At 32.4% G+C, this 14,038-nt stretch overlaps 1 protein-coding gene and 1 long non-coding RNA gene across 7 annotated transcripts in view; one reads left to right on the forward strand and one right to left on the reverse strand.

The window, feature by feature from the left end:
• Positions 1 to 14,038, forward strand: part of LOC105254912 — a 183,469-nt gene that overhangs the window by 48,375 nt on the left and 121,056 nt on the right. The window contains exon 6 of one of the 5 annotated variants that reach the window (XM_025406099.1): positions 9,391 to 9,432. The exons of the other annotated variants lie outside the window; for them this stretch is intronic. Coding sequence (XP_025261884.1) covers positions 9,391 to 9,394 — 4 coding nt within the window. The 3' untranslated portion in view covers positions 9,395 to 9,432. Of the gene's footprint in view, positions 1 to 9,390; positions 9,433 to 14,038 lie in introns of those variants that run through there. 5 annotated transcript variants of the gene reach the window in all.
• On the reverse strand, positions 8,262 to 10,713 carry LOC112637110. Of its 2 annotated transcripts, none has more exons than XR_003122418.1 (3): positions 10,541 to 10,713; positions 9,633 to 9,939; positions 8,262 to 8,561 (listed from the first exon to the last, which is right to left on the reverse strand). It is a non-coding gene; the product is annotated as an uncharacterized LOC112637110 (long non-coding RNA). The 2 variants fall into 2 exon arrangements; XR_003122417.1 differs by having other exon boundaries at positions 9,633 to 9,942.

Genomic DNA, 14,038 nt, shown 5'->3' on the forward strand with positions numbered 1-14,038 from the left:
TTGTATTATTTTATTTTATCTTATCTTATTTAATTTTATTTTTGTTATCAGTGTTCGGCTGCTTTGTCTGGGGATTGTCCGATTAGACGCAATACAATTGGATACAACAGGCTTTGATTGACTAATCGTAGGTGTCTCCTTTGTCTCCTCCCTCCCCTTCCCCGTTTACATATTAGCGCCAATGTTCGGCTGCTCTCGAGGTACACCCCTAATATAGATAATTCTAGGTTTTTTTTCCGTTCGACGTATAAACAATATAGAGTAAGCTGATAAACTTTCAGAGATTATCGGGGACACAAAAGACATTTTTTTGCAAATGGATACTATAAAAAAAAACCTTTTACACAAATGGGATATTATAATAAACCTTTTATACTTTTTTTTTATCCTTATATATTATTATAACTTTATTTCATAAACTTACATTTTTGAGATATTTCAGTCCAACCTTTTCAAGCAATCTGTGTAATATAATAGCACATTTTCTACGATCCTAGATACATTTGCAAGAAAATTTCTTTTGTGTCCTCGACAATCTCTGAAAGCTTGTTGGTCGAATATAAGAAGGATTAAAGCGCAGCAGATCATAGTACATGATTTGAAAGCGCATCGACACGTCGGTAGCAAAAGTAGTGTTCTCTCAGAAAGTATAGTGTTTTGTCAGAAAGGATAGTGTTCTGTCAGAAAGTACAGTGTTCTATCAGAAAGTGTGATAATATATATTGTGTGATATGTTACGTCCCGGTGGGGTCGCGGCTCTTTCGAGTGCTCGGACTATGCGCCGGACAGTGCCGTTATTTCAGGAGCTCGGCTCCTAGGGATTACCCAACGGCTAGGGTATCTGGACGATGGATTTCTACCTGTGGGACGGACCGAATGGGCACGAAAAAATTTCCCTGTCGGCTAGTTACCGGTAGTCGCGATGTTACAGAACTATTTACCGACTATCCGAGGTTATGAAGCAAGAAGCGCAATAAGAGATTAGATGGGTTCGGTGTGCGAATCCGGAGATGTATGTGCAACGGATGTTTCGAACCCTTTGGCGTACTTCGTCGCGGACGGTTTCGGGATTCATGTGGATATAGTCTAATTTAGTAAAGACGATGAGATTATAGCTTTATAAATTTATTTATAATTAATAAGTTACAAGATTGAAGGAAAATTAAACACTTGTAGGACTGATTTCATTGGAAAATAATTTCTTTGATTCCTTGCTAGACGAGGGAAAACTTGGGGTCAGGTAGCGGAGGTCTTAGGGGCAATAAAAAAAAGGGTTACCTCGTCTGGGAGCAATAAAAATGAAATCGAGTGGTCCCCTTTTTGTTTTCGGCCTTCCTGTTTGAGCGTGTTGAGTGCAGAGTTCGTTATGTGAAAGTTATTCTAGTATAATAGGTTGATCCGCAGTTCCCCAATGTTCGGGAGTGCTAGCCCCGTACGCGGTATGCAATACTTCCGCACGGAGTTGGAGATACCGGGTTCTCCTCGGGTTTCCTGCTGCGTATTCCAAGGGCGGTAGAAACGGACTGGTATCTATTACCTTCAGTTCACGCGGCCACGGAAAATATTCTATCGTCTTAATTCTGATGTCCTTCCTTAGGGTCTTAGGTTCCTTTATGGCAAGTCGCGGATCGAAGTATGCTTCGTATTCAGGGTCAAAACCTATTCTTTCTGTTCCCAATAAGTCGCTGTCCTCTTGGGTAACAGGGTCGTATTTATAATTAAAGTACAATTTGCGCGCGTGATATAGATGTCCGCCTCTCCTTGCTTTGGGCATCTACAGAAAAGATTATATTAATATAATTGCGCTGGGTTCGACCATAGGATTGTGACGGATTTCGGGAACAGCGTGCGATTGTTCGCACCGGAGTTCCCTCAAGGAAAGGAGTGCTGGATGTGCTGGGTATTAGCACCAAACAGCGGATTTAAGAGGCAGCGAATAACCGTGCTGAGAGTAAGCACCGTGTTACCACTAATCTCTGATGGTCGAAACCAGGGTTATTAAAAATGTTGTAAGGTTTACTCCGAATCTTAAGGAGATGCGAACAAGGGGCTGGCTGTATTTAATGAACACCGATGTATGTATGTATATGTTTTACAATTTTATTTACTTACGATGGTAGTGTTACAAGTGTCGCTTCGGTTCGAGAGCTATCGGCGCGGACGCTGGATATAATAGTATAAACGGTAGTAGTATCGCAATCGAGAAATAGTAAAATTACAATAAATTGTCGGAAATGGTAACGAAGTCGGAAATAGAAACACGATCGGAATGGAAATAGTATCGCGGGTCTGAGGAGCACTTCTAGAAGAGAAGTGGCTCGCTCGGCGCTCGAGATAGAAGTGAAGATTTTTGGGACTGACCCGAGGTCCCTTGGTTTGTGCGGGTCAGGGATGGAAAGGGTTAAACTCGTGGGGGTGTTTTCCGGTGGTGGGGGTGGCATCTTGGCCATCTCTCGGCGTTTTCGTGAACTAGCTTGAGGATTGGTCGGTAACGTTACGTTTTAGCTTAAGATGGTGTGGTCGAGATCTGGTATCGGTACATTAGTTAGTCGTATTTATCTGCAGTGGGTAAAATTTTTAGCGCGGGGAACGTAACAGATAATATATATAAAATGGAAGACGAAGATCACGTGTTATCGTCCGACAGTGACTGCAGTGAGGACCTTACACAAGTCAGAAACAAAGTTGTATCTATAGCAGAGATCAATGCGTTAAGCGGACGTAAAAAGTATTGCACTATATATTTTTATTATTCGACTGGCGGCGCTTTAGCCGTATGTGCGTCCTGCATGATTGAGCTGCAAGGTGTAGACCCCCAAATTATGTATGCAGTTCGAGAGCATACAATTGAGAGACATTGGATGCAACGGATGGACGATACTGTTCCAATTGTAGAGAACCACTATATCTGAACTCACTATATCATTTCCGTGCAACATGTGTCCGCAATGCACGCTGTGAAAAAAACATTGAATAAGACTATATAAAGTGCGAGCAACGTGATAAAAAAATCAATGAACATGTCGATGTTAAAATATTTAAGAAATCACGAACTTGATACAAGAAATTCTCTAACCGCGACCTCCGATCTACAATCGTATATACGGATCAGAGAGAGGAACAAACTAGAGGCAGCCATTTGCAGAGATTGCTGTTTACCAGGCGGAAATCGAGAAGCATGTTCCGAAAGGATGCGAGGAATCCATCAGCATAACTATCTAGAATATATCATCAGTTATGATTCTGATTCTGATTCTGATACGGATGCTGATCATTAATTGGAGGTAGGTCGCATGTGTAGGTATTTATTTTCAAATTATTCAAATAATTAATAAATTTTTTTATGTGCAGAAAGAGTCACCACTCTTCCACCGGCCGCCGCACCATCGCCTCTCATCGACACCACCACCATATCGTCGTTGCCATCGCCCTCCTATTATATTATTCATTTATATTTTGTATTCTTTTTTATACTTTTATAATTGTATTATATAATTGTATATATTGTGTATTTTAAATTCTTTTAAATTTTATTCGTATATTATCTTTTACATATTTATATTTTAAATTCTTTTAAATTTTTCTTACAGTATCTTTTTTTTACACACCTTATATAATATACATTTATATTTTAAATTCTTTAAAATTTCTTTTACACTATGTATAATACACATTTATATTTTGTATATTTTAAATTCTTTTGCACACTATGTATAATACACATTTTATTTTATTTGATTAAAAATTAATTAATATAAAAAAATCTTATTTATTTTCAAAATTCCTCTCTTTTCATTGCTCCATTTATTACTAAATTATAAGAAAACTATTAAAAAATTATATTTAAATTATCAAAAATATTTTCATTGCGTGATATCTCTTCTCTCACGTGCACCGTATCACTCCTTCTGTCTCTTTCTTTCTTTCCTAGTGTTTGCTCTCTCATGATAATTCTCTTGCAAGAAGCTATGCATGAAAACTGGGACGGGAGAGCGCGTCAAATGCAAAGAAAGTACATCATGATATAGATTTATAACTATTTATTCTGATATAGATTTATAACTATATATTTAGTATACAAATATAATTTTTGTCTTACATATTAAGAATTAAAAGCTAAAACTGCCAGCTCGCAATCGACGAATTGATGCTTGTTGAAAACATCACTCGTGCGTATTACATATGATACTTCTTTCGGATCCGTTACAGAGGACGCGATATTGCAGAATTGCGTAAATTTGACATCAACTGTTTGGATAATTTTATCTAATCGATCAAAAGTTACATCTATGTATTAATCGAGATCGAACATACGATGTAACGTCGATTCGACCATCATCATGCGTACATCCGAAGATTCGAGACTTATGAGTTTGACGTCGTTAATCGTACGAACTCTCACTGTTAGCGGTCCAACTTATGAAATTGTAGTCATCTTTAGAGTCGTTCCGAAGTAAATTTTGAATATTGCGACATTGCTCGTAGAGTCCTTTCCACGTTTCAACAGATAATATCAGTTCCTTTCCTCGATGATCTCCTATGGCAATCTCCACGTAACTCGGTGGACCCACGTTGATACCAATTTCGAGAAATTTGAATTCCGTAGCTGTCAATGCGTATCGTCTACCTAGTATACGAGTCGCACGACGCTCCAACGAAATGCTATAGAAAAATTAAAATTAAATAATAGTAATAATAATACAATTATAAAAATAGAAAAAAAGTTAAATGAAACTTACTCGTCACATTTGTTCTCAAACGATGAAGTTTTATTACGACCCGGCACGTAATTATTATTCACGCGTCTTCCGACGTCGCTGCCGCTACTGTTTCTTTCGACGTAGTACATTTCTTTGAAGGTTATGAAAAGTGAACCACGAGCGGTTAACGCGAGACTGATCGTACAGGAATTAACCGGGTATACGTGACGCTCATCTTCCAAAAGTATAATGTGGTGGGGGGATCAATGCTTCTAATGCTTTGAATTTTAGGAGAAGGGTGAAATAACGCTCAGATAAAATATTCTTAGAAACGCAAGGAAAGGTCTAGGGAGGGGAAATAAGAGATAAAATACATATTAATGTTTACATATTTGTTTTATTTTCTTGCAATTCTTTCTGGCGTTGCGACCACCAGTTAAATATTTTAAATACATTTTGTAATGCGTAATTCTTAACATGTTTTCCACATCGCATACTATTGATAATATCTAATTTATTTAAAGCATCAATATCTTCGTAATCTGCATCCAAGGTTTCAATAATATAGCCATTCCTCACATCGTCTAATATATCGGTCAACCATTTTCGCTTTTCAAGTCCTTTAACGTATACGACAGACGATTCTTCTTCTTCTTCTTCGTGTATCGTACCAACGACAGCTGTTGTAATTACACGCTGAGCCAAACCATACGGAACGTTTCCGTCTTCCCATTGTAATCCGTGATGATTTCTAGTCAACCATGAAACTTGACGTTGATCAGATTTTGTAAGCACGCTCCACGGTACGGGACTTGCGAAAAAGTAATGCGATAGAACATATCCCTTTCTCAAGACTGCCACTTCCTTCACGAAGAATAGTTTGCCGATGGTAAAACCTTGCAGATCCACAAACGTTGGTACAGACATGGCGAAATCTCTCTCTCTTCGATACATCAGTCGAGAGGAATGACAAAACTTTAAAATCATCTCGCAACACTTTGCTTTATATCCTGCTCCTCCTCCCCTCTCTCTTCTGTCGATGTTATCGCCTAGGTGATTTTGCGTACAACGGATTGTACTAGATCATGCGATCGTGTATGATGAGATAGTACGCAGTGGTATTCGGCGGCACGTTCTCCTTACACTCGAATTCCAATTTCACATCCAGGGTCGCGCTCTTGACCGATTCGTTTTGTCGAGAACAATCGATAATCACGAACGAACCGTTGAGAAACGTCCTGACGGCGAGACTCGGCTCGAGATACTCGTGTCCGTAATAATTCTTGCAGAAGCGTGCGTATGTTTCATACAGAATGGCATATCTGCCTTTTTCGAAATCCAGATTCATATCGTCGTACGGATAATATTCCGAATTCAGATAGAGTTTCACGTTATAGATCAAATTGCAGTTGTCGAATGCACTCATATCCTTAGACATGACATTCTTCCGACCTGTTTGCAGAGCGAAGATAACGTATCGTGGTTTCTCCAGCTGAGTTGCAGTCTTAATGGCCCACGAATACTTGGTTGTAAACTGCAATAGCGGATACTCGTACAGATCCCACGAGCGAAAAGTCATGCTGAGATATCGTCCGCTTTCCAGAGCACGCAGCATCGACAACTTTTTGATTTCGCTCAACAGCACGTGAGGCATTCGCTATTGTATCTTGAATATGTCGATCACAGGCTCCTGCGCCGAATTTCCAAGCAGACAATTGTTGCGATAGTTTTCGATTAACTCTAAACAAACAAAACATAAATCCACGCATATCAAGTTGGCACTATTCTTACAATCATATGACTACACTATCGAACATCGCCCAGGAGCAAAAATGTCACGCACTTAGCCGGTGTTACGCTATTTTCGTTTTACACACTGAAAAAACTCATTGGTAATAATTATCAAATATATTTAGTTGTGAATTTTAATTGAATATTTGATAAATATTACCATATTTGATAATAATTACTAAATCTTCAATTGGTCTAGTTTCAAACAAATTTTGTTTGCAGTTAAATCAATTAAACAATTTAGTAACAATTATTAAATATTTAATATTTATCATAAAATCTTTGATGATTGTTATTAAATATGTTGTAAATATTACTAAATCATTCAATTTAAGATTATTAGATATTTGATAACTATCATTAAATGATTTAGTTCAGTCAACATGTTTGATAAAATAATTGTTAATTATTAACAAATTTTGGTAAGATAAAACGTGTAAAACAGTTGGCAATTATTACCGAATTGGCAGTAATTATAATTAAATCATGATAACGAGAAATTTAAAAATCTGGTAATTGTAATTAAATGTTTGATAGTAAAAGATAATATATTTGATAAGTATTATCAGATATTTGGTAATTATAACTAAATCATCTTAAGGAGAAATTAAAGCTGTGATAATTACTACTAAATGTTTAATTTAATAGAATAAGCAATTTTATAATAGTTACCAAACATTTAATTACTAGAGCTACATATTTAGTTAAAACAAATGAGCAATTTATTTACTATCACTAAATATTTAATTGAAATAAATAAATGATTTGATAATTATTAATAAATATTTAAATAAATAATATTTTTAATATTATGATAAAAAGTGGTAAAATATGTGAAATAAATTTAAAACAAGTCAATATTGAAATATTGAAAAAGATTTATTATAATATTTACATAAGAACCGTTTTTTTAAATATTAAAATACATATATTTATATATATATTTTTTATAATTTATATTTTAGAACAAGTGTTTTATCAGAACATTAATATTAACACTAAGATATTATTTCTTAAACATCGAATATTGAAATAAAATATCGACCTTCGCCAGAAATATGAAAATTGCATGTTCTTACATTGAATTCTTTCGAAATATCAACTGTGTAAATTTCATATGTACTATTCTCACGTGGCAATTCGATTTCATAAGCTTTAAAATGAGTATCTAAACCTAAAGTAATACACTTTTTATATACAACATAAAAAAATTCTCTGCTCTTTAAAATAATACATTGCATTATTCCGAATGACAAATTATTTTCATCAGCATTAGAAATCATCACATATTTACCCTAACAGCACAAGTAGATTCTGAGAATGTTCTAAGAATATCGCAAAAGTATATTGTGTATATTCTCAGAACAATCTCAAACGTACTGCGATTGACGCAGTACGTTCTGCGAATGATGTCCTGGGTAGCATCTTCCATAGTATTTCTCCGCGAATGTCTATAGTTGGAGGACAGTTTCAGAAAATGATGAAAATAGGAAGATTGCAGTAGATCATTTATACACGCACGCATATATACCGCCAAGTGCGCGCGTGCTCACGCATTGAACAGGATAGGTTAGGATTAGGTTAGGTTAGGATTAGATTATTAATATGTCAATTTTGATTTTTTATTGATGTTTTTATTGCAAAAACGTTAAGATACTTCAAAATATGTGTCATATACATTATGAACACATTATTCTTCATTACATATATGTTATGTATATATATATAACATTTATAAATAAAAGAAAAAGTAAATTCTCTATATATCGTTAACTCTCAAAATAAAGATTTTCATCATAACTCGAACAAAATTTGAAAAAAGCAAAATTCTTAATTGTAATCTTTGGCTCTTGCGCTAACGTGTCTTATTTAAATACGTTGACAAGATAATTATCACATTCAGTCAGAGGGCTCTTCTAGTTCTTCCGGAGGATCGTTTCGATCCCTCTGAATTTTTCTTTTTTTTTTCTTTCTCTCTATCAATACGCTCTTTAGCGTGAGCTAACCATACTTTTATTGTATTAGATATGTGCTCATCCTTTGCTGCTTCATGCGCGTTTCTTACAATAGCTAAAACAGAAGGAAATATGTTTTTTGAAATTAATTATTCATTATTTCAACTTCTTTTTTATTTGAATAAAAGGCATCTCTAACACATTTGCAAAATGTAATTTAAATAAAATAGAATAAAATGAAATTTCTTCTTTTTAATTTTGTTTTTAAGACTCGTATGTAATTATGATGGATATAATTGAAAAATATTAATATGACTATTACAATTTCAAAAATTTTTAATATTTTTCAGAAAATTAAAATATAATGTATTACAAGTGTATCAAAAGTAATTTTTAGTTTTATCAAAATATTCAAGAGCCTTAATAATGTTAGGAAGAAAAAAATTGTTCCTTAAGGGGGAATACGCAGTCAGGCAGCGCGAAAACAGAGGGTCTTTCTCGAATTTTTTAAAAGAAAACGAATAGTTTTTTATTTACAAACTTTTGCATGATATTAATCAACATTTTAAGAACATTTTGTAATTTTTTCATTAAGAAATAATAATAATTATAATTGTTGTGACTATTTTGATATGGCTCCTAAAAAAAAGTGGCATTCCGGTGGACACTGTAACTCGAGGCAGGATCATCTGAAATCAAAAACCCAAAAAGATTTCGTTAGTAGAAGACTTTGTCTTTCATGTGAACGAAGGATTTTGAAAAAAATTAAATTTTGAATTTTTTAGAGAACTTTTAAGTTTAGAGAACTTTTAAGTCACGATTTTTGCTTAAAAAATCGACCGATTTTATTTTTTAAAACAAGTTCTAATCATCAAAAAAATCCTTCGTTCACACGGAAGGCAAAGTCATCTACTAACGAAATGTTTTTGGATTTTTTATTTCAGATGATCCTGCCTCGAGTTACAGTGTCCACCGGAATTTTTTGAGGAGCCATATTAAAATAGTCACAACAATTATAATTATTATTTTTTAATAAAAAAATTACGAAATATTCTTAAATTGTTGATTAATATTATGCAAAAGAATTTGTAAATAAAAAACTTTATTAGTTTCCTTTTAAAAAATTTGAGAAAAATCCTGTTTTTGCGCCGCCTGACTGCGTATTCCCCCTTAATAGTTTACTTACTTAATATTACTTGACACAAGTTCAGCTGGGAAAAATTCTTTTTTTTTTGGCACCATGCCAATTATATAATACAGCAACTTTGTTTGAGACTATTTGTCTCAATAAATTTAAACATGAATTCTGTGAAGAACCTTGCAAAGAACCCTACGAAGAACTCTACGAAGAACTCTGCGAAGAACTCTGCGAAGAACACTGTATAGAACATGCGAAGAATCCTGTGAAGAATTCTGCGAAGAGAGAACACTGCGAAGAATACTGCGAAGAACTCTGCGAAGAGAGAACACTGCGAAGAATACTGCGAAGAACGCTGCTGAAAGTTATATATATTTATATACATATATCATTTTAAGACGTTTTAAAAATAATAAAGAAAATGTATTGCATATTTGACAAACCAGAGAAGGAAATAGTGCAATTAAGTTTTACGCAAAGCATAATAATATTATTGTAATATTATTGTACTTTGTATATTATTATATTATTGTGTCCAGATCAAACCAAAGTTAAATTTGAACCTCGAACCGAGCATTTTTTTTTTTATTGATACGATTTCTTTTCTGAAACAAGCTCGCCGAAATGCTACTTGGAGAATGCTCGCGGTTTTAGGTTCAACTTGAACTTTTGCTTGATATTCCTGAACACGTTCTAAATTTGTAAAACTATTCTGTTGATACGAAATATATATCTGAGATGTATATCTAATTGTAAGATATTTTATACTAATTATGTATTAAAAATGTTATATTTTTACATTTTTTGTGTATATAACCTTAAACTATTCTAAGCAGAAAAGCTTTATAAGTATGTAAAAAATATACAAAATATTACGTAAATCATATATAAAATCTGTCTGTTAAACTTTATTTACTATTATATGTAAGATAAAAGTTAAAGAAAAAAAGGATTACCTTCGATTTGATAACACGTTGAAATCTCTTACTCCATCGATTACCGAGCAAGCGGGAAGAGACCGGAACAGGAACATATGCAGATGGCGTTGAACGTATGTACCGTTTCCATATTTGGCGTCAAACCTGAGATTATACGCCCGCGATAGAAAGGCGTACGTATCTTTACCGTATCTTTGAGTAAATTCTGAGATTGTACGCACGCGATAGAAAACCGAATCATACTATAAGAGATATTATAGAGTTGTTCTCAGTATCTTACGGATGATCACAGTATAATGAGTATGAAAATGGGATGATACGCAGGATATCATGTGCTGTTAGGGTAGGTCTAAAGACAACGCTATTATATCGAACCCATGCAACTTCCATTAAATTGTTATCATCTACTTGGGATACATTCGTAAAAATTGAGTTGAAACAAGTTGCCAATGTCTTCCTACGAATGAGTGTTATTAAATGCGCATCCGAATCACTTTATACTAATCTTATTTCTGGACTTATTTCAATTATATCGTTAAGCCCTCTTTTACAAAGAAATCTATAACAAGAATGCAATTGCAATTTGATCGCTAATGTTAATGTTATATTTTTCCTTGATGTTACGATAAACGCATAATTCTTCGAAATTTTATGAAATCCCTCATATCGAATAGAAGATAAACTTTTAAGAGGTCCCATTCTTCGAATAATTTCTGGATAATGTACCATAAAATGAAATTTGGGTTTTAGATGATCATTGAATAATCGTATATACATTTCATGATGAGAAATTATTAACCCTTTAAGGAAATTTATTTGAACGTTTGAAATAATTGTATCTGTTACGATATTAATAATTTCACAAAGTATAAGATAAAAATCCCAAACTTCATTATCATAAGGAATTAAATCTCCTATAATAAAAGTTAAATAACAAATCATTGCAGACATTTCTGCTGCTGTAATCGATGCGTATAAAGATTGTCGACAGAAAGTGAATGATGTTTCGTTATCGAAACGACGCAACGCACTGAATCGAAAAGAAGCTTCTAAACACAGATCGGACCTGTGTAGAAAAACCTGAAGCAAAACAGAATGTTTTCGGTTACACGAATATTCAGTCCCCCTCACCCTCCTTTCCATTGGTATGCCTAAAACTTCTTTTCGCTCGATTCAGTGCGTTACGTCGTTTCGCTAGCGAAACAACGTTCATTTTCTGTCATCGCTCTTTTCTTCCTTTATTTTCTTTTCTTTTTTTTATGAAACAAAAGATGGTCTTGTTGCCACGATCTCATCCGTAACATCCATTCGAGCATTTTCCGAAGTAATTGCATCGATTATTATACGCATCGATTATTATACGCATCGATTATTATACGCATTTATGTGCGAAGACTAATTCTGCTCAAAATTGGATATTTCGAAACATTTCGAGGAAATGGATTTTCTTTTAAAGAGTTGGGATAATTCTAATTTATTATTTCTTTTCGAATAAAAATTTCTTTATAACTATAATATTATCTTATTTATTATTTATTATCTTATTTATTATTTAACCAACCTTGGATATTTTTGATTTACTCGTATCTTTTGAATCTTATTTGTTGTGCACAATAAATTAATACATTTTTATAAATTATAATTTATTATATAAATATATAATTCGTTTTTTCTCTTATTTTATTTACACTGAAGTTTGATATAAATTTATATTTACATTTGAGATTTTCTTATATTTAACATTTTATATTTTCTTTATGTAGCGAATGATATTAAAAGTGTAGATGATTTGGGCGATCTTTTAAACGAATGTAATTCGTCTGATTTCAATAAATTGATTCCCAACGTTTTAAATCGATTGAAACTACGCAGACATTTCAATGACTACAACGTATGTTTTCTCTATTTATATATTTTTTATCTATTTTTTATATTAATTATTATGTAATTAAACTGATTCTATTTGCTACTATTTTTAATCAGTGTAATTATAAAATGGAAAAATAATAAAAATTTGAATTATTTTTACAGATTCGCAATAAAACAGTTGACTTTGATTGTTCAAGTTTTAGTACAGAGAATGATAATATAAATAATTCAATTCTTGTTGATTTAATAAATCTTCCAACAAAACCTGAGAATGCTATTGTCATAGAAGATATTAGCGATAACTGTCAAAATGTGAATAATTCTTTAGTCGAAAATAAAGAAATATTACCATATGAACCACTTGTAGAGAAAACAAGACTAAATTTAAAAACAGTGGAATTTAATTTAAAGGAAATATTATCAAAAACAGCTTTCGGTAATTCTCTGATACTAATAAATCAACATGGAGGAAATATTACGTCTCAATGCCAATCCATTTTATGTGATATAATTATATCATACTTTTTGAATTTAAATATCAGGTATATTTATATGTTATTTTGTCTATAATTTTTTATTGTGTTACTTTACAATATTTTATCTTTTATGTATTATTAAAATATCTTTTTCATTTGAGATCCAATAATCTACATTTACTATATCTCTATATCGTGATATTTACATATTAATTATTATGTTGTTTAAATACATAGAGCCGAATTATATACCAATTTATTTACATATTAAATTTTCTTTTTTTAAAGAACACTTCAAAACGAAGATTTTGCTAAAATTACAGAGGAAATAATTGAGTTATTTCCAAAAGAATGTAAAGAAACTTACTATATGCCACCTATACGAAAAAAGTATTCAAAAATTGATAAAGCTGGTATCTCAAGAGGAAAATTGGTCGATAAATTTCGTAATGCATTAAAATTTATCCGTTATGCTGACAAGTTGAAAAATAATAATCACATTGAACAAAATGTTATTGTAAGCCAAGGTATTAATATTTTGTATTAAGATTTATCATGGAATTTTTGAAAAATATATAACTGGTCCAATAAATATTAATTTTAAAAATTTTTTAAATTCTTCTCAGCTGATGATCAACAAATCGCAGAAGAACATAGAATTTGGTTGATCCACAACCAAAAATGACAGAATGAAGTTAATGAAAAATGGGATGCGTCATATATATTACGCGTTGAAGATTGCGCTAGTAAAATATACAAAAATGTTAATGACTTATTTATAAAGTGGTCTATATTGAAATTGGATTCTTCTTATATATTGGTAAATGTCTTTATTTTGAAATAATATAATAAAATAAGGCTTTATGATAAAATAAGACTATTTTTAAATAAGACTATATTTAAAATATAAATAATAGAGAATGAGTTAATAAGAGCTCAATTCAAGCACGGAAATAAAGCGTATGATTTTTTTCATTTAAAATCTTTATTAAAGGAAGTGAACATTAAAAATAATTTTAAAAAGACTTTTAACTGCAAATTTTACTACTAACAACTACAAACAAAATATTATAAATTTGAGTATTAAATCTTTAATAATCTTTATTAATAATTTATTAAGTTCACGTAGGTATAATAATTTGTATTTATTCTTATAGATTGAAAGGGATTT

Source organism: Camponotus floridanus, unplaced genomic scaffold, assembly GCF_003227725.1.
Source record: "Camponotus floridanus strain SB8 unplaced genomic scaffold, Cflo_v7.5 scaffold132, whole genome shotgun sequence".
NCBI classification, from domain to species: Eukaryota; Metazoa; Arthropoda; class Insecta; order Hymenoptera; family Formicidae; genus Camponotus; species Camponotus floridanus.